This window comes from Athene cunicularia (genome assembly GCF_003259725.1).
Source record: "Athene cunicularia isolate RWA chromosome 7 unlocalized genomic scaffold, athCun1 chr7_part1, whole genome shotgun sequence".
Classification (NCBI taxonomy): Eukaryota; Metazoa; Chordata; class Aves; order Strigiformes; family Strigidae; genus Athene; species Athene cunicularia.
Genome location: NW_020799107.1, coordinates 13,871,081 through 13,898,956, shown reverse-complemented (window position 1 = coordinate 13,898,956; position 27,876 = coordinate 13,871,081). Strand labels below are relative to the sequence as shown.

The window sequence follows — 27,876 nt, the reverse complement described above, 5'->3', positions numbered from 1 at the left end:
GTGGTAATACACGTTAAATTGATTCTCCTCTACAAAATATAGTATAATGAAAATGAATTATTAATCTTCTCTAAAGTAGAGATGATTAAGGTTATTCATATTTGTTGCAAGCCAAGCATAAACTTAGATGCAGTAATATTACACCTGTGTAGCTGTACTGAAAAGTGTGTAAATTTAGTATCTATAACTGAGATTTTATAAGCCTGGAAGGTTTGGAGAAATTCAAGAGAAAACAAGCCTTCCACATTAACTGACAATTGCAGTGGTTTCCATTGATATCTACAAAAAAAAATAACATCTTTGGTCAAAATTTCAGTTACTAGTGCAAAAAAGGGCCTATAAAGCATTATCACAAAAACTACATCAAATATTTTAATTAACAGGCTTGGCAACTGTCCTTTCAAATAAGTCCTTTTTTTTTTTCCTTCCTCTAAACCATTTCTGCAGTAAAGGCTGAATTTCATCTAGCTTATTCAATATGCCTGAGTCTTCCCCTAAGAATAAAACTATTATATAGCCAATATTATTTTATTATATAGCAAGCTTCTTAAACAAGGAGCATGTGATTTTAAGCCCATTAAGGAATTCTCAGTAAGCAGGTTTCAGTAAACGTGCTTTGTAACCAAATGGTACTTCAAAATAATCAAGACTTACTAATAACTTGCCTTTACAGTTTACCTCAGGGATAAAAACAAATTTAGCAGTTTCATAACACAGGTAAACAATTACTAACAAAAAATAAGGCTTAAAGGACTCTGAAGAGAAGTGAGAGATCACAACTTCTCATGACAAGTTTATTCCAGTACACTATACAATACAAACAGACATTTAACATTCAGCTGCTCAAGATCTTCCATCAAGAGATCAGGTGTTAATATGTTATGTATAGTCCTACTTCTAGATTATACCATGGAAGTTCATAAGCAAGGACATACAGGTTTGTAAGACTTAAGTTAAAAAGTCAAAAATCAGGAACACAGGGCAGAGAAAAATATTCCTGATCACTGTATAAAGAGCAAAGAGCTACTCTACATTACAGTGCTGCCCAAAAGATTCTTGGCAAGTTGCATCCCTTCTATTTTCAAGACAGTATTTCATCTCCTTTCTTGTCTTGTGATCCAACTTGCCAGACATCCTGCAACAAAGGCCTGGCACTAACCAATATACACAGGTTTATCATCCATGAGGGAAGATAACAGCACCTCCCACCCAAAACTCTCAAATTTTGCTATCCCTCCTATGGAATTTAGTTCATGTTCTATTTAATGAAGTTCATCCCATCTGAACACCAAGCCAGAAGTCAAAGGAAAAAAAATAATTTTCAGGATATAAAACAAAGTTTTAAAGAGAACTCATTGCTACCAGATTTCAACCTGTTGCTAAACTTTTGATTCTTGTGCAATTTCAGAATTATTCAGCTACACCACAGACAACTTTTCTGGTGTACTTGATATTTTACACTTTAATCTATGAGTATAGATTGCATGACTATACCTCCTAGAGTAAAAATTTAAATAAATGTCAAGATGCATGTTAAAAAATATGTGCAGGGTTTAGTGAGAAACACGAATGTATTCTGAAAGTGTTCTCCTCTGTACCTGATTTATATAAGTGCAGAGCTCTTCTAAACTAAGAACATAAAAAGGTATGCTATATTGTTGACTACAGAATACTGCAAAGTTTTATTGCCATTTAAACAAAGAAGCCATAACAGTTAAATGAGCTCAGGCAATAGGTTTCAGCATCAAAAGGTGCCAGCTGTAAAGAGTTATGGCTAATTGAATATGGAACTCCTGCTTAATCAGATAACTGTTCTGCTATTTCCAAATGAAATGCCATTTCCATACTGTCTGAAAATGGCCTATTTTATTGGTAACCAGAGAAAACAATATAAACTGTAAATAACATTAAGTGTTCTGTTTACCCATTCCAGGCACTGAAGTAGCAGGGGATCCAGGGCGTCTTGGTAAAACATTTGACTGCAAGGATGGCACAACAGTTCTTTCTGGGGGTCCACTCATAGCTGGTGTGTCTCTCTGCAGATTAGGAGAGGCTGGAACCAGTGACTTTGGAGAGCCTTGTTTAGGAGTCACAGGCTGGGGCACAGAAGCATTTCTTTGAGCTGCGGTTCTCTGACGAATTTCTGACAAGAACACATGAATTATACTGAATTTAACATCTAGCATTATAAGCAAGAGATTAGTAAAAGTACATTAATATCATTATTCAAATCAGCACATTAGAGTCACACCAAACCAGGAAGAGGTCTGTAGCTACCTGGCTGAGCATGCCATAGAAATAAATCCCACACAGAATACCATGGTTTAACAGCAATAATCATTAACCCTTAAACACTTAGGGCAAAATTCTTCGAAGAAAATTAGCATCAGATACCCACACCCTTACAATTCTGTTCTCTAAAGCAGAATGTTGGAGATATGAACAGCTAGATTCAAACCACAACATAGACAGAAGAGACCACTGGTTTTACTCTCTGGTTTAAACATGCTTCCAAGTTTTTAGCTTTCCATAGGACCAAATACTCAGTCAATGTCTAAAATACCCAGGCTAAGTGCCCAGAGTTATTAAAAAGTTTTCTGATTGGATAAATGAAAGAATTCTAGAGCCAGAAGAAAACATAATGTTTCATTCACATCATATAATTTCATTTACTTTTTTCAGCAATGCTACCAACAAGCCATGTGCTTAGACTATCATGAAGCAAAAACAGGCTTTGCTAGAACATCCTTCCTTTTACCTCTCCACACTCCATTGGAGTTGCTATTAAATCACTAAAAACTTAGATGTTTCCTCGGTTGTTCTTACCTGAAACCAGAGTTCTTACTAACACCAGTGGGAATATCATCCCAGTAACATATTAAGGTTTGGATATTATATTATTCATGCAAACCTTAAGTTCCTTTATATTTAAACTCAAGTTTGTTCCCCAAAACAAGACAGGAATAGAGCTCACAAACAGCAGTCATCATTATCTATTTCTCATTCCATCTAATCACCTCTATGAAGCCTCTGAAATACACTATTGCAACAAATCAAACTGAAATACAACCCTCACTTTAGGGCTGCAGGCATTAAAATGGTTAACAAGTGACAGTTTAGTCTAAAAGATACATCCCAAGAATGCCTACACCTAAGACCATAGTACCCTACAGAGTTAAGCGTCTAGCTCCCACATTAGTTTGAACAAGCTTGCTTGTCTTCCTTCACAACAAATGGAATTTAACATTAGAATCGGACTGTGAAATCACTTCCCTGAGTTTCAAGATTAGAGAGATTTAATCTGATGGATTTGTCAGGCTGGAAGAGTTTAAATCCTCAGCAGGCAGTTTACAGCCCCACTGGCAACTGGCCATAGGGAGATGGATGTGCTGAAGTCCGAAGGAATAATCCCAGTCCCCAAAAGTACAATACTACCACACAGCTTCTGTATGGGCTGAAGGAGGCAGGAAGCATGTAACATCATCTTACACTAGTTAAGAAAGAATTGTTATCGCTGGAGTATTGAGTCAAACAAAAGTTCAGTTGGAAAATCATCAACATCCAGTGCCATGAGACTACATAGGCTATGTTCTTGCCTACTTATCTGTACATATAAATAGGATTAATATACACCAGAAGAAAGAAAAACACACTCTTTGGTATCATCAGTTAGAAGACTACAACTGCACAAAGCCTTACTAAAAATCCATCTAGTTCAGTTTCCTACAGAGCATAACAAATTACTAGTTTTACCATCACACCTTCACGTGGGTGACTGCTTTACTCCACACAACTTTATCATCCATGTTAGACCACCCAGTGAGTAGGAAGAATCTGTATTTTAACTTGTTTTTAGCAAGTGAAGTTTGTCCCCTCACTATTTAAACTGTTCAGAATCTGGAAAACAGAATAAATTTTAGACTAGATATTAGGAAGCATGTCTTTCCAGAAGGGGTTCTCAGCCGTTGGAATGGGTTGCCCAGGGAGGTGGTGGAGTCCCCATCCCTGGAGGTGTTTAAAGAGTACGGTTGACTTAGCGCTTAGGGATATGCTGGTAGTTGGGAACTGTCAGTGTTAGGTCAATGGTTGGACTGGATGATCTTCAAGGTCTTTTCCAACCTAGACAATTCTGTGAAATTCTGTGAAATTGGTGAGGTAGTTGCAGAAATTCCATTAAGATTTTCTTGGTGACTTGCTTCTATTTTGAAAACTGCTCTTACGTTGAAAGGTTTTTTAATCAAAAATTAATGTTTTTCTTCCCTGAATGACATTTGTGCATCTGCAAACCAACTGTATGAAGACAGATAAGTAACTTAGAGAACTTTTATTCTTCAAGCACACCGAAGTCCAAATTCTGCAGTTACCAGCACTGAGCAATACCAGTACGTAAGCAGACACATTACTTAACAGGGCTACTACTCAATGATGATTCAGTATCTCTTAAAAATATTAAGATATTGCCAGTAGTGAGACAGCTGTATTTTTCATATTTACAAGTATAAATATTTTATTTATCCATCACTCCAAAACGTCTTGATTTTTGTAGAGAAGAATATATCATTTTTAAACAGCTAAAGCACAACATAGATCAATACACAGTTCACATAACTTGCTGGATTTAGCGGCAAAGACCAACCAAGAATTTTTCTTTCTTCCTCCTCATGTCTGTACCCATCCCACAGCGTGCAACCATCTGCTATTGCATTATTTTTAATTCAGGTCACAGAGTGATCTCATTTACAATACAGCCCTGCCAACAGTTGTATTAGCACAATGAAGGGCAGAGGTATCAACAACAGGCTATTGTTGATAAATATTTATTCCATTGCTAATATATATATATACTTACCCTATTTTTTTCATATGGCCAAAGTACTGAATAACCATATGATTACCAACTCTACCTCTCAAAATGTATCTGAATATATAAAATTGCACTTAAGTTTGCAAATTACTTTCTTTCTGGATGTCCAGGTGCTTTCATATGTCAAACTCAAGATTCATCTGAATCATCTGTTAAAACTACAACTATTTAATAAGCACATGTCAAAAATCACAAAAACTGCAAAAAGATCTAAATATATATGAAAACTAAGGCCAGTTGTTTTTCTAAGAACAAACTATTATGTAATGCTGATTAAATCTTTGTATTAATTAGTATGATACACAAGTTCACATTTCAACTGAGAAGTCAAAAACATACTAACCTTTTATCAGCTGCCTCATACATAACATCACCCAGTCTGATTACACATTGGTCATTATTTACCCTCTTTTCAAAAAGACTCAATTTACAGAGCTCAAGATACATGTTAACAAGATATTTTATTATTACTAAACACTATAATTTTACCAAATATTGCATATACCTAATTACACCACAATCACATTAAGATTTCACCTAGTTGTAGTTACATACTGCACAGAATGGAATCTAATATTTGTTTGGGGCATATATTTAGTGTGAACAGCAATAAACTAGTAGTGTTTTTTGATAGCTAAAAATTAAAATAATTACGGCACATACCAATAACAGGTTATTTAGAAAATAAGTCTCCATGACTTCACAAGCTAAAGCCAAACACAGCATGTCCCTCACACTATAATGCATCTACAAAATACAGTAGTCTTAATATTCACTTTCACATGGACAAAAAGCAGCACCAATTCTAAATTCAGTGTGTTAGAGAACAGATTGGAAAAACAGAAAAAGTTGTTGTGTTGTATATCAACAAAATTATATAGAATCATTTAGGGTTTAGGCTGGAAAAGACCCTTAAGATCAAATCCAACCAGAAGCCATAACAACTTACAAAATTTATTTTCTAAAATCCTTTCCAAGGCTAAACTGCACTTTTATTCAGGATAAGGTAGATTGCTTACTTTAATGTGGGTGCACTCGAAAGTAGAATAACGTTTGAATCAGAAGTGTACTTTACATTTTCTCAGCTGTGTCCCCACTGACAGGTCTCTAGTTCACACCACAACAGTCTCAGAGAGCAGCACTTAGATTGTTCTCAAATGAAACTAAACTGAAAGATGCCTTTCACCAGGTCCATGAGACCTGTTTACAAATAGCCCTAAATAACCCCTAAACATAAAGTGTGGGCAAACTTCTCAGCAAGTCTTTCACTCTACAAATCTACTCCTGTTATACCACACTCACACTTATTAATGTAGACCACAGCCCATAGAGACTGTCTCTCAGAAATACTTCTAACACTCTCAGAACCTCTCCCTCATAGCCTTCTATTAACAGTCAAGTTAAAACCAACACAACATGCCATACTGTGGGATCCAACTAACCTGCTTTTGACCAACTCAGAACCCTGGATCAAAAGCATGCACACTGTGCTTTATAAACCCAAACATACACAAGACTAATAATACAGAGCAACTCACTGCTCACCATCACTACTTACACAGCCTGGGCAGAGGGGAAGAGAAAAATCATATAACTCCTTAGGAGTTTCAAAAATGCTAGTGATCTCTCTTAAAGCCAGGGTAACCTATGATTTCTCACTGTCTATTTAATTTATACCTAGTTATCTCTAGATCGCTACATAAAACGCACATTTCCAGACAATTTCATCCCCTGGTCAGCATTACTTGCATTCTATAAACAGATCCATCATCCTTCTTCTGGAGTAATTTATAACACAGCTCAAGGAGAAGGATGAATATGAAGAGTTAAAAAAAACAGACTATCTAAACGTTACAGGTATGACAGAAAATTCTTGGCAACCACCCATGAGCTGTACTGAGACAGAGAACAAAACAGGGTGTCAGAAGGGCCCTTCAGCCTTAAAAAAAAAAATGTTATGAATGCTGCAGAAATGGAGTGATAGGAGAGACAGGTAAGGAGGAAACTTGAGAAAGAGCTGTTGTGCTAGGACACCAGAAGAGATAAAAGCTTTACTGCTAATGTACTACACTGCAACTACTTGCTGTCAATGTCAACAAGTAAGGGTGGTTTAAAAATGTTTTCATGACAATTTGAAGCTAAGCAAGAAGAACAAAACAGTGGATTTGACCATGCAGCTTTATAAACACCTTTCTTAGTAAATCCAAGTGCTCTGCATCCATAAAAATCAGCACTCCAAGATCAAAAAATAAGACAAATAAAAGTTCAGTTACTCACAAGAATTAGACACAAAGTTGACAATTCTAATATATGCTCTAAAGCAATGTGTCTGTTTTATGGAAAATTATGCACATTAGACTCTGCAATTTGTTTTGAGCACCAGCCCCTACAGGTCTAAATTGGTTATAACAGTAAATTAGCACTCACACTTTGAGACAGATCTTTGTAAGTATCTTCAGTATTCTAAAACAAGGTGGCCTTCATACTGTGTTAATACTAGCATTTTGAGTTTAACCACAGCATAATATACTCAGCTTGAAGAAATACTTAACAGCAGTTTGTCTACAAAAATTTCTTTTGATTTACAGTCCACATTTTTAATGCAAGGATTCTGCTGGGAGAGTGTGGGGGAGAGATCTCTTCAGTCTTGAAACCTGTGTGTGCAAATCTAGAAACAAAGCTTCCTTGAAACACATGCAAGTTATTTTTCTATTTATTATTTTATTCAATAGCACCTTTAAATGTAATATCAAACTAGCAAAGAACTGTCTGTTCTTTGCACCTATTAAATATCTGATTTCTGCACAAGCTCTGTGGAATCTCTCCATCCACCATATAAAAAGTAGTTTAAGCACTGCCTTAGGAAAGGTCAGAAATAGAAATAGAATTGAAAATCTCAGTCAATTAATATTACATAAGATCTGAAAGCATCTTCATATTCTAGAAAAATTGCAAGTATGCCACAAAAAGTTAATTTTCTCTGCTTTAGCATCAAGCAGCATTAAACATCCTGCTGTCTAGAGCAACCAGCCTTTAGTAACAGATCCTTTGTCTGAAAAATACAGAACAGTAATGGACATAGTCTAATAAACAGTCTATTAACCCTAAATAAAGGTCAATTGATCTACAAATTTTATCAGAGAGAATTCTAGAGTGGAAATTGCTATGAAAGATGAGTATCTGTGCTAAAGAGCAGCCGTTTTACAGGGCTATTACCTTGTCCAGGTCTTGGGGTTGCAGATGTTCCAGCAGATGGCGGTTCAGCCTCCTGCCAATTAATTATAAATAATGTTATCTGAATGTTCAGCTCCATAGTACCTTTTCTATTAAATCAGTATCAATACCAATATTCTTACCTTTGCACTTGATCCTGGATCAAACCTTTCAAGGATTAATTTAGCAGTCTTGTATGTTTCCTTCTCCATTACTTCTTCAAGCTGGAAACAAAAAGGTTCCACACATCAGTACAGAACTCTTCAAAGTAATTTTCCCTCATATCTTCCCATTTACAAGCAACTTAATGTTACCAAAAGGTGAAGCTCAGTCCAATAAATGAGTTGTACATTCAGATACCTGCAGATTTGCTGTATTCAACGGAAATTAAATTTTGTTTTCAAAAATAGTTTCTAAACTCTAATGGGACACTTGTATTTAACAGCTTTATTGCAAGGAAACACCAAATATTGCTAATTGTTTACATATAATGAGGAGAATAATTACATGCACCAACTTCAATAATGGAATGTGCAAAAATCTATCAGCCATCATTATTGGAAGTTATTAGACATGACAAGCGAATGACAGGCAATTCCTTAGATTTATTTCCTCATAGCACTTAATGCTATTAATTTAAGGAAGGTCGTTAGCCAAGTGCTTTACAGAATAAAGTCTCTGTGCCAATTAACTGCTGTCAGCATCGATTTTAGATTATTTATTAGCAGAAGCAATTAGCTTGCTGCAAATGCTATGAAAACTCACTAACTAGAGAACAGCCATGGAATTTGCTCAAATGACTTTAAAGGCTGGATCTCCATCTTTACAGCGATTCAAACCACTTTTCAGAAAAATGGAACATGTTACGAATTTAAATAAAAAATTTTACTGAGAACTATGCATACTTTAGGGAGTGTAATTAAAGCACTTCATTATTACAGCATTTTATTTACAATGCACTCAGGTGGCTTTATAGTTAATACATGGGCTTAATTAAAAAAAGTAATCACTAGTAAAGTATCATTTTAGTGGTTAACAGCCAACATCAGAAGCAGCTTAATTTTAAAATGGAGATAGTTGAAGTTATGACAAATAGCTAATATGTATAGAAATTATCGTGCATTTTACAGTATCTTAAGCAGACCTTTTCTCCTAGATATGCTGACTAATGGCCATGTTCAGCTAAAAGTGGGGGGGTTGTTTGTTCTTAAGTTTGCTGTTGGCATAAACTGCAAAGCTGAAAAGGCCAGTGATCAAAAAATTAAGTTCTCTCAAACTCATTTATCACTGCTAAAATAACAAATGGTGCAGGTTAACATGACTTTTATGCCATTATTTAGCTAGTGAGAAACTAAAGTTTCGGCCATTCTGCATATACAGACCTTGTAGGGATTTTACCTTTAGACAGACCTCAGAAGCTAAATAAAATTAACTCAATTTAATGGATACACAGTATCCATTTAACACTCACTCCTACACACACTACCAGAAGTTTAAGGCAAGGAATACTTTCTAGGCTGTTAATTAAGGACTGTTGAAACAAAAGGGAGTGAAGACAGAAGTAACAATCGATTTCCTAAACTTATATTTCAGCAGGACTTTGGAGTTAACTCACTAACTTCATAAAACAAATGCTACACAGTGCAGTTAGATCAGAATTAAAGGTCTAATAGGAAAAATAAAGTATTTATTGCTTATAAAAGTGAAAACCATAAGGCAGACCTTTGTAAGAAGGGGAGAGGTTAGCGAGGTGAAGCTGCGAAGCAGGGAAGTGTTAACAGTCAGTGTCAGTATCTGGCCACCAAACCAAAATTTAAAAATCCCAAGTTACTTTACATGAATGAACATATAATGCATGCTACTGTCTTTATAACCACACAGGAAAAGGAGAGATAACATTCTGCAGGACAAAGTGACCTTTAGGAAGAGAAAAAAAAAAACACAGAATGCTCCACCATCACTTGACACTTCCCTTATCTAACACACTTCTTGCTATGGCAGTATTAGATAGGATAGTAGTTATTTGTGGATATATGTTCTGTAAACACAGCAGCATTATTTTGAAATGGAAAAATTCAGCTTTCATCACAAGATTCAGATGTCAAAGTTATTCTTCCCATTCTACAGTTACTTGATAATTCAACAAGTTACTTTTCATATTTCAAAATTCATATATAGCTATATATTTCTAGTAAAGTTGAATCTGAGTAAGAATTCAGTTTTACAACTTGTTACAGATTTCTTGAAAACGTACAGAAATTATGAGTGTGCTTATAAAAACCTTGACAGTTCTCACAGTTTTACTTCTAGGATATATTTTTCTAAAAACACTTGAAAATTTGGCTGACAATACCAAATAAGGAGTCAAATAGGTCAAAGCTTACCTACTCGGAGAAAATCAGTATAATTACTAGAAGCTAACAAGGGCCTGTGTAAAATTTAAATACTATATCTCTATGTTTGCGTAGCAAAAGAAGATGGCTTGTGCACTGTCAGGGCAAGCTCATTTATAAATGCAGATCAACATACCAACTTCTGGATTATTCACATCGTGACCACAACCTTGCAAAGGTTAACCCAGTGCTGAGCACCGGCTTGCTAACACAGCAAATTGCTTGACACCTGCTCTTTTTCCACAATATACTCCTCTGAGATCCAAAACTTTTCCCACAAAAACATTTTCTACTTTCTGCTAAGGTCTAGTTCATAGTCTATTATTATCAAGCTTAAATGCTGAGTAACCAGGATCACAAATGAAGTCACTATGAAAGTTAATACCAGCCTAATCATGGATTTTTCAAACTTATTTCTTGGAATTAACCACATCTTAATAAAGAAGCCTGGTCATGTACCACATTCTCTCCTATGAATAATTACATGGATGGCCTCCTTTCCAACTGGCAACCAAACAGAATTCCTGTGGCAACATCATCAGTTGCCTGTATTGAAAAGTAATACTAGTAATGCATTTTAAGCTTCTTATAAATCCGATTTAGCAACTGGAAGTCTGAAGTATTGGCATGGTGCAATACTTACTCGCCATACTACCATGCAAGTTCTTAAACTGAATTACTCGGTAAGTCAAACCCAAGTATGGAAAGGTATTTCTTTATGTTCACACAAAGCCACAAGTTTAGTTTCAGCCTACCATCTAGGATATGCCAGAACACATAGAAAGTTTCCTTGAAATAGGAAATAAGCCATTTATGCCACAATAATCAAGTGTACATCAGATATATCCATGCAAACAGTAAAACAACCAAAGTAACTTTTGTGTGAACACTGCATGAAGGATATACTTAATTTGCATCAGTAAATACAATTTTCAAACATATTCTGAGCTTCCAATTGCACATTTGCAGTACCCTACCATACATTGGATACACAAGGCTGGGCTTATATAGCAACCAACTTCTAGTAGTTTGTCACATAACCTGGTAAGGTTATCAAAATGTCTGTAGTTTTCTACACCTGGAAATCTGAAGGTATAAAGCTCATTAAACAGTAGTTATTTTAAATAATAAAATTCATATGCTGCTTTTTCCATTACTAACATAACTCCAAGGCAGCCTTGAAAACAGATTTTTTTTTTCCTTTGGAAAATTAACAGATGTAACTTCCTCAATTTCTACCCAAAATGGGCTAGAAAGTCTGTCCAAGTCTAATATTACACTCAGCCTACTGTAACAGAATAGCTAAGCAAACTTCAGCAAAGTTTAATTCTAACATTAGCAAAGTAATTACTGGACTATCTTCACAACTCTGTCCTCCAGCTAAGAATTATCCCATCTTTAAGACTGCTGCTCCAGGTAGTCTCCACTAATTCCCACACGTAGCAACTTAATACATGTCCTGTGCGTTTGCTTTACTATGCTTACCCCTCTGAACTTGATCATCTATACATACAAATTCAGGCTTAAGGCCTGACATCCTCATTAACTGAGAACTCCAAGGCCAAAACTCCACAGCTATACAATCACAAAACAAACCAGTGTATCCCTTACCATCAAGGAGGAAAAAAAAAAGTTGTATCTTGAAGTACTGCCTCAATTACAGCTAATTAACTTAATCCTTACCCCCAATTCATAAAGAAACACTCATCGTGTTTTAAAGCATTTACTTCAAAAAAAGTAGTATAGAGAATCAGATCTGCAGAAAGTATTACTCAAACTTCGAGTCAAGTACAGCCTTTCCAGCTGAAGTATCTATATTTGTGGTTGTCATGTATTTTACCCACATGAATATCCATGTGATTACACCAACAAAGACTGAAGCCTTTTGAACAGAACTGAAGTTCTATTGAGCAGCTCACTGCACAGCCACCAGGGCATTCTATCTAGTAAATGAGGAGCTTACTCCGTTACAGGTACCCTTCAGTACATAAGTAATGTCACTAGGGAAAAGGTGGACCACATGCCTGTAAAACACAGAACTCTTAACATTTTTCAAAAGGACAACTGTTTTCAGTATAAGATTTCTCCAGCAATCAGGTAGTTGAGCTGCAATGAAGTGAAAAACCATTGCTGCTGTGGCAGACTGACAGTGCCTAGACAACAACTGGCATTACAAATAAAGAGAAAATGTATAATTTACTTATCCCAGATACTTTGAGGATCACAATGTAAATATCTTCAAAAATAATCCTATTTGAAAACTCAGTAGCACATCAGAATCCAACAGAGGGAAAAAAAAAAAAAATCCTCTCCCTTCCTCCTTCCCATTATTTTATTTGGTAAATGTTTTGGGTTTGTTTTACTAAGAAGTAGGTGTTGCTATGGTTATTCATAGCTACAGATAGTCCTAAATTAATCCAAAACAAAACCAAATATGATTATTATCAGAACCAAACTATTACAGAATTAAGTTTTGTAAGTGTTTTTATCTAAGATACAGATTATATTCTCATTACCTACATCCACATTCAGCTCATTTCAACATGATAGGCTTCACATATGATCTAATTTTAATGCTTAATTGAATACCTTTAAATTATGATGAAACTCCTGAGTCAGTCTTCTGAGTAAAAAATACCAACACCACGCTGATTCAAGAGGTTGCATTAAGTCTTCTGTTTCTGGTTCCTTGCTAGGAACCAGCCACCCACAAGATTAGGAGGTAATCATGGGCTTTCTATTCCCCTCAGATTGAAAACTAGCCAAGTTATAGGTTATTGGACCTCCCAGAACTGTGTTTTACTAATTCTATTTAGAAGTTTGTGTTTAATGATTAAAGCTGGACATGCATATATACTAATGGCAATTTATATTTGCAGATTTACACTCCATAGTTACACTGTAATGTATATTGTTCACAAGGTATTCGTGCAGCTGTTTAATTTTTAACCACTGCCTGCTCTTCCACAATATGTGGTTTTGAATTTTTGCATATGCAAAACACATTTACATCTTGTTTCAACAGTATCAATTACCAAAGTAAAAAACTCTCGCCTTTATAAAACAGCTATTTCCTGAATTACTGATGCATTTTCCCTAAAGTGGTGCTTCTCACACAAAAATTCAGCATTACTAGTTCTTCTAGAATAAATATGATTTTTGTGATCACAGAAAAATAAACTTTAACTGAAATTAAGGCTTTACATTCAAGACTCTCCAAAAGCTGCTTTGTTCTACATTGTGCTTTCTGTTCCAAGCGTCATAATATAACTTCTGGAGTTTTTAGGGGGAGAAGGGGCAGTGGTGTTTGGTTTTCAGTTGATTGGGATTTTTTTGTGTTTTGGTAGTGGTGGTTTTTAAGTTTTGCCTTGCAAGGCTGGAGATGAAGCCAGCAACATAAGTAAACAGAGAACTTCCTTAAGTAATTACTAAGTAGAGAAAAAACAGCTTTCAGTGTTACAAACTTGACAATGAATGCAAGTTATCCGGTGATTCAAATCTTCCCCATTCTAAATCTGCCTTACCAAGGTTGTTGATCCAGACCAGGCATACACCAGTTTTATACTGTTAACTCATCCACACAGCTCAAAATAGATGACCTCAAGACAACTGATAGGATTAATACACGACAAGCTACATTTTTGAGGAAAATGTAATGGAAAAAATATGTCGTACAAAAATAAGATGGAAGAAGATTCATTTAAGGTATAAACTATAATCTGTTATTTGATGAAAAAGTGAACCCAGATAAGATGGAAGTTCTTTTGCTATTTATGAACAAAGACATTAAGTGAGAGAGTAACTATTGAATACATAGTTGCACTCAAACAGGTACAATACCTAACTTTTTTATAATTTTAGGATTTTAACTTTGGATTATAATTATAATTTAGGATTATTACTTTAGAGTAAAAGTAGTAGTCAGCAATGAATAGGTTAAAGCATACATTTCTGTTTTCTGACAAAATGGTATCACTTTACATAGTTCTAGCAACACTAAAACAGTGGGTTTCAGTTAAACCACGGAGAGATAATTTATTCTCATATACAGGCAATCCTTTGTAATTTGGGGGTAATGAAAACCTTGGGTGGTACTAGAAAATGTATAAAAACAGAGCAATGGTAATAGCTTCACCTCCCTCTGTTCTTCATCTATACATTACAATCAAACACAACTTGTAGAGATGCAAACACACATTAGCGGACCATAACAACTAGTTTTGCTTTGGTTTACTTACTATTTTTTTCTTTTGAGATTTTAAATCTTCCAGCGCATCATCTGAAAGAAGGACATCACACATTAGTTTTCAAATATAAATAAAAGATAATTTCAGCACACTCTAAACATTGACTTCCCCATAAGATCAGAAAAAATTATGTCCTGACCGCTACCAACCCTACAATATTAGTGAATTTTGCACAAAATAACTAAAGTTTTATATGAAAATAAATAATTTTAAATGCTGAAACTGCTTATAAATTATAGCCCACTTATCACTTTACAGTTATAACTATTAAAAAGTTTTATGTACCATTTCCTCATTAAGCAAACCAATTCTAGCCAGTGCCCTCTTTTGACCTACATTAAAACTGGTACAACAATGGACCAAATACACTTAATCTCATGAGTCCAACTACAGAAAAAAGCTTTATGTCTAAGTATTCATATATCTGAGTACCAGATTTACTGGCTTCATGTAAGCCTCTTAGCACATGCTAGTTTCAAATGTCAGGTCAATTGTGAGCTTCAAATCTCAAACTATTTCACCCTTTCAGTACTTTCAGACCACAGCAAAAACCCTAGTTTTGTAGGAAAAGCTACTAGAAGGTCATTTTACAACTGTTAATAGACTATTGCAACTAGAAGGCACAGCATCCAACCTCTCCAAAAGGAAGGGAAAGAAGAAAGGTCAAATGCACACGTGATTTTCCTTTAAGTCAATGCTTACAGCTTGACACTCATGGAAAACACACTGTAATAAACTATCACCTAATATAGAAGTTAACCTCTTGATAAATCTCTTTTCTACTATCTCCTTCACAGCAAAAAGAGTTTAATAAAAAGCTTTACAACTTTTTTCCCTTCCCAGCTCTACTGGACACCAGCAGTTCACTTCCTGTAAGATACAGCTATTTTTACCCATTTTTCATTTTTCAAAAGAAAGAAAAAGCTTTACAGAACTACAAGAAACAAAAACAAAACCCACCAGAACTAAATAAAGATATTAAAAAGCACATAAGTATACTATACACAATTTTTAAAGTTACTTCAGAAACACTGCTGTTACTTGAAATTAAGGAAATACATAATTGCTTTAACTTCTCCAAAATGCAGAAATTCATTTTGATAGAATAAACCACTTTATTAAATGTACAAAGTATTAAAACTGAGCATTTACGTATTTGAGAGTTTATGCAATGAAAGGGTAACTACAACATTCCCTTATTAGTTAAGACAAATAGGACATGGAAAAAGATCGTATTTGGCACCAGGTACAACCACAGAAAACACAATTGCAGTACATGTGCATTTTCAAATTAATAAGGTACCACCCTCCACAAAATTTACACTTTTATTAGAACACAGCCTTTCACATAGCCACACACAAATTAACACTTTGAAATGCACTGCAGTGCAGTATGGTATCATGCAGCCAAACAAATAGCACAATACAGTCAGCTATTAACAGTTACTTAAGACACACAAGCTGATTTTGGTTTCTGATCAGTTTACCTCCTGTGTTCCACAAGAACCTTATGAAACACCTGTCGTTTCAAACATGGCCAAATGGCAATTACTGCAAAGTACTCTCAAGAAACCAATATATCTCATCTTAATTAAACCTACAGAAAAAAAGAATTCATACTAGAGAAGTCAATACCTGAAAGATACCTCATTTATTTTCCCCACATGTTGGGACAGATCAGCCTAAATCTTCCTCAACGTTTGGTTGACCAGTGTTAAAAACTGAAATTCCATAACCTCTCTACATCACCTTTCCTAGTGTCTCACTAGGAATTTTCCCCATTAAGAGCATGGTTTCCAAAACTGGTGCATGTTGGTTATCCAGCATAGAGCTTTATAGATTAAATAATCATCTCCAGGGACTCAATGTGTTGTATTAAATTATACCAGAATAAAAGACTAGCTTTGATCCACTCAGCTGCCAGTTTGCTCTCTCAGCTACCTTTTCTCCTGCTTTACTCCTGTAACTCTTGCACTGCACATTTGATTTATCTTTTCAAAATACATGATTTCTACCTTTGAGGTAAAATACTTAATTTTTTACCCAATCTCTGGAACAATGCAGAAATAATTCCTTTTGGCATGTTCTAGCATCTACTAAACCCCTTTATACACAGGTTCAACAAAAGCACAGACTTGCTTGTGTGCTAAAAACAGCAATAAAGACATTTAAGCAAACTAGAAAAACATACATACTTTTTTTTCTTACCCGGTCATGAAATGCAAATATATGTTCACCTTAGAAATGAATCACACAGCACCACAGAATATATGGACAATTTTATTTCTACATAAAAATGTATGTCCTACGCTTGCATATCAAATGTAAACATTAAGTTTAAGAAAAATTCAAAAAGTGATGTTTAACTCGTAAGCTGTCACAAATTAAATACATCATGTTGTTCTGCAAGTCATAAAACATTGTGCAACATTGAGGTTTTCCTGTATTATTGCTCACATCACCATGAGATATTGTTACAGGCTGGACTGCTTTCAAAGAAAGTCTCAAATGAATTCTAACTACTGCAGACAAGTGCCACAGATGCAGTTTTTAAATTTTGCATTAGAATGAATCTGCATGTTCTTTAAAAACTTTTTATATATCTGAACATCTGCGTTACTTTTTGGTTTCCTCACATTACCTCTCAAAACAGCACAAACACATCTGCTTATCACCTCTTCCACTCAGGAAAACATGACCATTGGAGAATTTAGGAAAGAAAAACTATCCTGACAAAAAAATTAAAACACATCTTCCATAAATCTCTTCTCTTACACATAAAGATAACAGATTAAGGCTACTGGAAGACTTACAAGATGCAAGTAATAAGGGAACTACTACTATTGTTTATATTTCATTTCCCTCACTCCTACTTCTACACTACATTTTATTCCATTACACTTTGAAACATGCAAAGACAGAAGGTTACCAGAATTTTGTAAGTGAAGTGAAAAATTAAGCAGTTCCCTTCCCGTTCTTTCAATAACAGTGTGTTAGAAACAGCAGTTTAGCTAATGCTACCCATTTCAGCATCAAGCAAAAGGCTGCTCTTCTTTTCCTGGAAGCCAAGTTATCCAAAATATTTACATTTTCACAGCAAGCATACTTCCTAACTAGTTCCATATTCTAAAAAAAGAGACAAAAAATACTTACTATTCCTTTCTGTCCTTTTGGAAAAGAAAAAAATGAGCAGTGTTCTTATAAACCAGATTCTTTAAAACAGAAAGAAGAATTATATTAATTAAAATATGTTACAGTAACCACTTCTGAAGACATTTAGCAAACAGACGACTTACCAGATGAAATTTAACTTCACAAATACAAAGAACAAATCTTCAAACAATATTTATACAGAAAACTAAAAATTAAATTCGTACCTTGTCAACAAGACACCAACATTGATCTAAATAAAATCCTTCTGTCTATTAAAATTTAACCAAGTATTAATGTAGGTAGAAATACTAAGGAAGTAGAAGCACATGTCATTGCTTGCTAAAATGTTCAGTGGAACTTTTTAAAATCAAGGTATGTGCAGCTAGTTTAAAATTACTTAGTCATCACTTCTCATTTGGTAAGATTTATGATTCATATTAGCCAGAAAACCAAGCTTACCACCTAAGGCCCAAAATGAACACCCAGGAGATTTGTGGGAAGAATTCAATACCAATGAAAACCATGAGATACAGCTCTCCCAAGCAGTTAACTGACCTGACTCTGGGTGATTTTAGAGCTCTGAATCCACTGTTTCAGTAGGGTTTCAGCTGACAGCTCAAACAATGGAGCAGTTTATCTGTGCTCAAGATAAACTCATCTATGACCATTTTACATTTGAAAGGTCTCTCTGCAATCATCAGGACTTCATGTTTTAAAGCTTGCTTATAATTATTAAGTTGACACTTTTCCTAGCAAGCTATTTGGCCTAAGCCAAATGGCAATTCTCACACTTCAAGCCCTTCCAAGCATCTTATCCAAAACCCTCCTAGAGCCAAGCACTATATAATAAAGCCTAAAGTATCAATGTTTCATTTAAGAAAAAAAATTCTTAAAGGCTAGAAAGGTTCTCTGAATAATAGCTAGCATTAAAAAAGCATGCAAAAGGCTTTAAGATTTCAAATAGAGTTTTGACTTAAAAGAACATTTTTTGCATTTATAATGGCTGTCCAGTTCAAAATGCTGTCAAGTACTAACACCACAGTCTGAGTTAGGCAAGTTCAAGACAACTAGAATGCAAGAGTAACCCATCCCAGGTCAGACAAACACAGAAAGAATTTTAACTCTGTTACACATTCAAAGGTGTGCTGTAACAACTACTCTAAGAATATGGATGGCTTTGCCCGCTTACAAAATGCAAGATGCATCTCTTCATAAAGTATCAAAAGTAGTAAATGTTTTTAAGGCAATTCAATCCCTGTAAGACTGTGTTACATAGCCAAAAGCATTATTTCTTTTTTACTGTATGCTTATAGTCTGCTACCTAAAACTGTATTCTAAATTAATAGATATACGGTAGGACTTCATGAAATAAAAAACATTTCCTCTTTAAGAACTGTGAGGTGAAAGTTTAATAGCAGACTATTTCAGACCAACTTTACAAAATAAAAACCTATTTCTCTGAAATTCAGAACATGCAAGATGAAACAGAATCTAATTCAAATGAAAATAATTTCAAGACAACCATCCTTCTAACATGGTAATATATTTCTTCAACTTTCCAGATATTTCAATACAAATTTAAAATTAATGACGTTGTATATTCCTAGAATTTAACTCACTCTACCAGCATCAGTAACTTGCTGAGACCCTGAGGGAATGACCTAAGGCAGAAATAAGTTGGTGACTGACTGCATGCTGGAAAAAAGGCAGACATATTCCAGTTTGATCAGGGCTGGAAAATCTCTACAGTTACTACTGGGTGGCACCAGGCATTCAGCATGGAGTCACCTCTTGACCAAGAACAAAGACAAACTGGCAGTTGCTTGACATTCATATCTGCCAAAAAAAGTTGAAGGGGAATAGCTTAAGGAAAAAATCAGATAAACAGTTGCAAGTCGTAAGAGAACAGTCTAATTCTAAATGTTAGTAAACCGATATCTAAGTCAGAATTCTAGAAATCCACCTTTCAAAAGAAAAAAGAAACAAGGAGGACAAACTAGAGAATAAAAATCCAATTCGAAAATTCACACCACATCACTACAAGCCATCACCTTCAATAATAAAAGTTTCCATTTCTATACTAATCCTAACACACCTAAGTGAAGGGAGGCTGGTAATACTACTTCTTCTAAAACCCTTCCCTGATACCATGAGCAAGCCTGGCATGCTAACAACAGCGACTTTCAAATCCTCATCCTTAAGAGCATTCATATTGCTCCAAATATTAATTTGAGCTTTAATTTCTATATTAATCCTTTCCAGTTAAGATATTGCTGCCCATGTATCTTCTCCACAGGATTCCATAACAGCAGCATATTAATCATTATGCATAACACAGAATGACGGACAAAAAGCACCGTCAAGTTGGGGGTTTTTTTTGCATGTTATGTTTTGCTGACCCACACTAACCAAACTTGCAAAGCCTTAAATATTTACATTTGACTTCGCCTTTCAAGTCTAAGATAGGGCACTAACAAGTCATGTTTTCAAAAGATCCTCTACTAATACAAACAGTATTTATGGCGTTCATTTCAGAAGATTAGTAAATGCACTGTGGTCCCCATCAGTACGAAAGATGCTCAGTAGGCTGCTTCTTCCCCTGGATGGTCTAGGGGAAAGGGACACAGGGAAGCAGCTGTTTAGTGAGGTGGAAGCCCGTTTTGTTATTTTTCAGAAAAGCAGTTTTCTTAGAAAACAAAAGCCACTTGTGAGGATAAGCAGCCAATCAGCTCAGTGGAACAAAAAAGTAGACAATACCTTCTCCTATTCACATCCAATGATATTAGGATATTTTTCTGGTTGAAGAAGAGTCAATGATTTTCCAGAAAAACAGCTAATTATGTAAAAATAGTCCTCAACATATTTAGGCTGATGACCTTCCAAGTCACTTCTTTCTGTTTTAAGAGTCACCTAATACGCAAGTTTCTCCAATCATTCCTGTGTATTTTTTTCCCATTTTTATATGCTGCATTTTACATACAAGCAACATTCCTTAGGTCACTTTCACACAGTAGTGTTACTTTTCCAAACTGCAGTAGAAATAAAACCCAATATAGTGCTTTTCTGCTTATACTACCTTACCTTGCTCTTCAGATAAATGCCTCTCTCCAGCCTTAGTATAATTCTGATAAGCCAAGTAACTTTAGATGCTAATATCTTTTCATGGTAAGACTTCGTTCCACTCTAAACTCAGACCCATGAGAGACATTTCCTCTGAAGAAAGTATCTGCCTAACTAGGATTAATTTTAAAAGAAAAGAATTCAGCGTTATGACAACTCAAGGATTGTCAAAAGCAAACCCAAACCCCTGATGAGATGTATTTTCTATCGTCTTTTATCAAAGAGACAGCACTTAGGGAAAAAAAAAAAAAAGTCATATTTACTCACATCAATGGAAATGCAAAAAATGGAAGTGTCATAATCAACCTTGCTGTCCATTCATCAGGAAGACACCAAAAATACACAATTAAGCAGGTGATAAGGTAAAGAACTGAAGAGTAGAGAAGCAGCCTTCCAACCCATAGTTTCTGTAGCCTCTGGTTTTTTTCTCTAAACTCTTCTAATGTCTGTATTTCCTGTAAATAAATAGGGGTCAACCTTATTAGTGATTTTACTAAGCTGCCTTTAAACATTTGCTAAAATTAGCCATATCTATTTGATATTTAAGTAGGAAAGTCAATCAGCTTTTTGATAAATTATATTTGCCCAAAGATAACTTCCATGGCATAAATACATCACACTATTAAGGTTATGATATGAGCCACTTGCACTGTATTAGCAGTAACACATTGCTATTGGGAAGAAATATTACAAATCAGCACATTCCTTTGTAATGCATTAGTATATTCACAACAAGTGTAAAAAGCTAATATGTTATGAGTGACATGCTTTACGATCACATAAATCACAAATCAGGATGTGAACCATACTTCATATCCTAAAACTTTGCACAGGTGCCTGTGGAACTTCAAACGCTCCTAACACTTTTCTGCTAATGCAGGAAATTGTTGTAAACATCTGAGATCATGGAGAGCTTTCATTTCAGTATTTTCCTCATATTAAGAGAGAAATCCTAAACATCTGAATGATACTTTTGGCATATTAATACGTGATCAAGCAATGTTCTGCTATGTTACCATTTTGACTCCTGGTTAACAGGAGTACTCACACTTTCATTAAAAGGAAAACAAAAAATATCAACAGCATATTTCGTAAGTTAATTTCCCCATAGAGTACCAACATCTGTCATAAATGCTGGCTAAAAAAAAAAAAATTACCAAAACATCTATTCAGTTATTCTACCCCAACCTCACTTACTACCACTACAGTTACAACTCATAGAGTTAAAACCATACACTAAAGCTTTTCTAATGAGCCCAATGAATGGAACTTTGCATTAGTGACATTTGCCATTACATGGGAGTTTAACCATTAGTTATAATTGTGTAATCAAGCCAACCTCACATTCATTCCCATTTCAGGCTCTCTAAATAAATATTTAAACTGTAGTTTCTCAATATTATATGGTATGTTTTTTCCTAAATGACTAATAGTAAGGGCAAAAAAGGTAGCAGCCTATCTGAAACTCAAAATCTAATACATCCAACTGCAATAATTATCAAAATAATTTAAAATTCCATGACAATAATTTATCTAATGTGAAATACACAGCCAGCAAAAAGGATGCATATTTCCAAACAAAAATCAAAACACCAAAATGCAAATACACACCTTATCAATTTTTTCTAATACTTCTACAGTGGAAGGCTTTGCCTGCTTATAAGAGAAAGAACAAAGATGTTAATCTTGTTTAAACAAGTCATTATTTTGAGGATTACTGTACGTTAAGAGTTTCCTAACAAAAAGATATATCCATAATAGATTAATATATTATCTATTTTACAAAAAGGTAATAAGTTCTCCTACTTTAATAGTGACAAATAGAAGTGACTGTAATGAATCACTATTTTACAGTTGGTATTACTATTAACTGAAAGCTCCTCTCCTATACCACAGCAGATGAAAACCTATAAAGCATGTACAGCAACAACGGATGTGTGGGTTCGAAGTAAAACAAGAGAACTGATGAGTGGAAGGAATAGACAAAGAGTATATATACAGAAAGCCCTGAGAACTTTAGTTTTTTATTACTGTTCATTCCACACAGACATACGCTCTAAATAAATTACAAGCAACTGCAAATAAAAGTTATCTCCAGTAAAATTCCCCTTAGAAGCAATTTTGAAACCACCTTCTAGGAATCTTTTCTGAGAAGTATAAAGCCACTATCTTCCCCCACCCTTCAGGCCACAAATTCAAAAACCATAACCCACACTGTATCAACACAACAGTGAGTTTTCTTCTTTTACACAAAACTGACATTTCACCCAAACTTTTGCCTTTAAAGGAGTTTTGGATGGGAGGCTGTGAAATCAACTGATAATATGAAAAGGTAAACCCAGACTCAAACAACTCATACCTGCCAGAAGAGTAATCAAAAACCTCGTGCCTGTCAGTACACCATTCAATAATGTATAAGCCAATAAAAAACAGCAAGACAGACTTCGCAGAATGGCTTGGGTTGGAAGGGACCTTAAAGATCACCTAGTTCCAACCCTGCCATGGGCAGGGACACCTTCCACTTGACCAGGTTGCTCAAAGCCCCGTCCAACCTGGCCTTGAACACTGCCAGGGAGGGGGCAGCCACAGCTTCTCTGGGCAACCTGTGCCAGGGCCTCACCACCCTCACAGCAAAGAATTTCTTCCTTATATCTAATCTGAGTCTACCCTCTTCCAGTTTAAAACCATTATCCCTTGTTCTATCACCACACTCCCTGATGAAGAGTCCCTCTCCATCTTTCCTGTAGCCCCCTTTAAGTACTGGAAGGTTGCTGTAAGGTCTCCCCAGAGGCTTCTCTTCTCCAGGCTGAGAATATAGGTATAACTGACATGCACAGGTCTAAGTAGCTATCAATATATTTGTTAAAACAGACACAGAATGATATTCTGAATGTATCCATTTTTACCTAAAATAACCACCAATCTTTCAAGTCACAGATGCTGCTGTATCTATCTTGATGAAGCACAACAGAACTATTTAGATATACAGAAAGAGTTAAAACTCTGTTTTTGTAAGTTAGCCAACCCAGTACCAGGCCTGGTACTGCAAAGGAAATAAAGAACAACCACAGAGTTTCACAGTTAAGGGATTTGGCAGAGTATTTTTGGTCATTATGTCTCACTCCTAGACTTTTAAGTGACATACTAGAGGAAAAAGTTTCACACTAACTTTCAACCAGCATTAACAGTCAACCAATAGGCATTATGAAACATGTCCTGCTTACCCCCACCTTAAAGACTAAAGATTATTATGTTGTTAGCCAATTTTACTTACCCTCCATCTTGAAATTAATCCACCCATCTTGTGGATGTGGGCAAATGTTGGCAGAGCTATCAATCTTCTACAAGAATTCACAGCTAGAAATGAAGCATTAGGCACTTAGGAGCAATAGCATAGCATAGTCCAAGATTCATTAATTTATTCCAATACCTAAAGGAATGCTTCATAGGCCATCTTTTAAGTCAGTTGATCAGCCTTGATGTGGTCAAATTTATTTTTACTTTGGAAATATTTAACGAGAGGAGAGTCCTCAAAAACAGAGGCACATAACAACTGCTAATAACTGCCACCAAAACCCTCCAGCAGAAAAACAATTTTTAAAATTTATTATTAAGCAAGACTATTCAAGAAACTGATTTCCAATTATTTCCTCTGCTGCTCATAAGCATAACTCTTAATGTTCCTTTCAGTTGTCACTCCAAGCATCCAGCATTAATATTCTACTATTCATGAGAAAGTTCATTTCCAATAAATCTACTACTTTTTCGTGCTCTCATCAACAAGAACATATTGGATAACCCTATTGTTCTTCCTTTGTATGATCAGTTCTGAAATTGTTTATTTGAACTCAGAGATTGCACTTACTCTAGGAAAGCACTACATTGGCAGTTCTTCCCTGCACACAATGCACAGGGCAGTTACTGGCACATCAAATGGCCCCAAAGCAATTCCAAAGGTGCAAAAGTAGCTCACCTTACCCTACACAAACCTGCAACCCACAAACAGCACTAATTTGAGGATCTGGGTCTAAGTTCCTGAAACAAAAGCATAGCAACTGTCCATCAGCAGGTAGTTGGAATCAATTGTCTTTGAAACTTAGGATGGCAGAATTTCTCTCCAGTCACTTAATTTCCAAGTTTTTACCCAGTGAATGAAAAAGGGATTGGTTCATAGCAACCCCAACAGTAAATTAATGCTCAATTCCAACTAGGGCTCAAACCTTTTTAACTCTGGAATGAAACAGTAAGACTTACTAAAACAAAGCACTGACCAGTCAGGCAGAAATAAAAGTTATTATTATCTTGTTTATTAGATCACCTTTGGCCAAAATTTGAAAGATGAAGAAACCTTATCTCAATCCAATTTTGTTTCCAAGTTGTCCGAGGTTGTCAGAACAAATTAACATAGGATACACATTGCTCACTAGCACATACACTACCCAATTACAGTAAACTCTTCATCTTTTAAGAAAGCCAGAGACTTCAAAATCCAGAACTATAGACCCTATGACTTCAAAAACCAAAGATAAGGAAATCCGTATTTGAAATGCCGCCAAAGTGAAGCTAGAACAGATGGACAAATTAGCTCTGCTGCTGCCAAATTACTAGCACAAAGGGGTGAGCTACAGAAAAAGCACAACTACCCCTGGGACTCTTCAGTAAATTCTCAAAGTAATCACTACTATAGCAACTCACCTTAGTAAAACAGCAGCAGTATTCTTATTTTTCAAACACACAATCTAAACCTGAGAATTTTATACAACTTTCACTTTGCAGTTACAGGCAAGTTTTTGCACAACAGGTATTGCAAACCCGAGCAGACAATTTCTTTGCAAATATTTCTACAGAGACAGATAGTATCTTTATTGCAAAACAATACGAAAGTTATGTCAAAGAGCAAATCAAGGAGTTTGTAAACTTAGTTCATGTTTCCAAAATATAGTTTGCTTCTCTAGCATTGCCACTACTGCTAGGGCCAATGGTAGCTCAGTTGTGGAGATGCTCTCACAGCCTTTTGGTGTGCCATTTTTCTCCAGGCCATAGTTTGAGAACCTCTGCAGTAGAAGTGTTAGAGGATGTTTTGGGATTAGGTTATCCATGAGCCACTGGTGACACTGATCTTTGGCAGTAACACATTCACAGTGCTATCTCTACATGTTTTTTAAAATATCTAGCAAATACCTGGAAGAGAAACAGGTCTGACAAGTGTCACTGTGCGCATAATTTTACATCAACTATGATGCTGATAGGCTTTACGTATGCTGCTATTCAAGTCAGTAATACTACGAAAACCCTTCCCCAAAGAGGTATTAAGGGATTAGGGCCACTAGGTTCACATCTACAGTTTAGTCACTGAATCCTTAGTTAGGAGATGGAGAAATTTCTGTGGTTTCTGTGGAGTACCTCAAATGTTTTCCTTCCTCCCTTCTCTTCTGTTTGACATGACAACACAAATTGTCTTTAACTGCTTCAAACTCCTTCTTCCTCACCTGCCACTCAACATACCTATTACTAATATCCTGTTGTTCATGGCAAGAGTCTTCCTTCTACAAGTCTCCTTCCTTCCCGTGCTCTAATCAAATTATTGCACAGCACTTTTTTCTTCCGAAGACTGCATTTCTTTAGCAGTTTTCGTTGCCACTGAGCAGTGCTACAACTGGACTTATTTTGACAAACATTGATTTAATACACAAATAAGATAGCTGCAACATTTCCCAGCCCTAGACAAAGTAAACAACAGAAGTGTTAAAAAACACTTAATGTAGAAGCTTAAGAAGACACCACTACCAATTTTATTATCTGACTCTCAGAAAAAAATTAATTTCCCGATAGCATCTCCTCTCCCCCAAAAATATGCAATCTAGCTAGTGAGAAGCAAAGCAAAAGTGCTACACTAAGAGTACCAGAGCAGAACAAGTTTCTCTTTTGAAGGAGGGATGAATCACGCACAATTACAGAAGTCATCCACCAACCTATTCATCCAGAGAAAATAGTTTGATGATCTCATTACATTTTATCAAGTCAGTCTCAAGTTTCTTCCAGCTTGTTGAGATTAAGAGCTCTCAAAAAAAAAAAGTCTCCAAAATAAGTTTTAATAACTGCTGAAATTCAAAACTGAATAATATTAAAACAAGTCATATTAAAAGAAAAAAGCGAGTTCAAAACTTGAAATCAAGGCTTTGCATACAGACAGACAAACCTTTCACCTGAAGGAAGGGGGAATGCTCTTTAAATGAGGGTTCCTGTAAACTTAGTGACTTCATTTTATATAAATATTTTCAGATATTTACCATTACAAAGAACACAAGTTCCACTTTTCAAATTGAATCTCCAGTTCTGCTCACAAAGTTTCCACCCGAAATTCATATTCTCCCACAATTTACTGACCTCAGATACTTCCACTGTGACCATAAAAAGTTTCTCCAGCTACGAGCGCCGTGGACAAGGAAATAAACAAAACAAAGGCAGGAGCATCACACACCTCCCACTGCTAGCCTGTCCTAGCACCTCTCAGTTAAAGCAAGATACTGAATTTTCTTCAATTTAAACTTCACTTTCAGCTGTTTCTGTTTGGAAGCATCCTATGGAGGTCCTCTGCTTTGCAAAGCCTTAATTAAAAATGCAAATTAGTTCCCCCGCAGAGACTCCAAAGCGATGGAGCAAGGAGTGGGTGGGTCAGGCGCTTTTTTTGAAGCCCAGCCTTGTTTTGAAGCCTGCGAGAGCGGCCGCCAGGGAACGAGCCCGAGGGCCCATCGGCAGGGAGGAGGGCAGCAGAGGTCAGCTTCGTCTCCGGGCGCCTGCCTTTCTGCCCGGTCAGCCGGGAAAGCCCCACGCCCACCGCCCCCTTCCCGCACGCGCTGGCTTCCTCCTCCGAAGCTACGTCCCG

At 35.8% G+C, this 27,876-nt stretch overlaps 1 protein-coding gene across 8 annotated transcripts in view; it reads right to left on the bottom strand.

Moving 5' to 3' along the window:
* The window catches only part of LNPK (lunapark, ER junction formation factor), a 41,037-nt gene extending 13,208 nt beyond the window's left edge, over positions 1-27,829 (bottom strand). Inside the window, exons 1-9 of one of the 8 annotated variants that reach the window (XM_026853138.1) lie at positions 27,378-27,829; positions 24,265-24,347; positions 22,602-22,646; positions 21,258-21,445; positions 17,871-17,929; positions 14,709-14,749; positions 8,221-8,301; positions 8,081-8,132; positions 1,925-2,143 (exon numbers count right to left, since the gene is read on the bottom strand). In XM_026853138.1, the coding sequence (XP_026708939.1) occupies positions 1,925-2,143; positions 8,081-8,132; positions 8,221-8,301; positions 14,709-14,749; positions 17,871-17,929; positions 21,258-21,445; positions 22,602-22,646; positions 24,265-24,291 (712 nt within the window). In that variant the 5' untranslated portion in view covers positions 24,292-24,347; positions 27,378-27,829. Of the gene's footprint in view, positions 1-1,924; positions 2,144-8,080; positions 8,133-8,220; positions 8,302-14,708; positions 14,750-17,870; positions 17,930-21,257; positions 21,446-22,601; positions 22,647-24,264; positions 24,348-25,917; positions 26,045-26,495; positions 27,024-27,377 lie in introns of those variants that run through there. The other 7 variants (XM_026853140.1, XM_026853139.1, XM_026853141.1 and 4 more) reach the window with 7 other exon arrangements.
* Between the last annotated feature and the right edge of the window lie 47 nt (positions 27,830-27,876).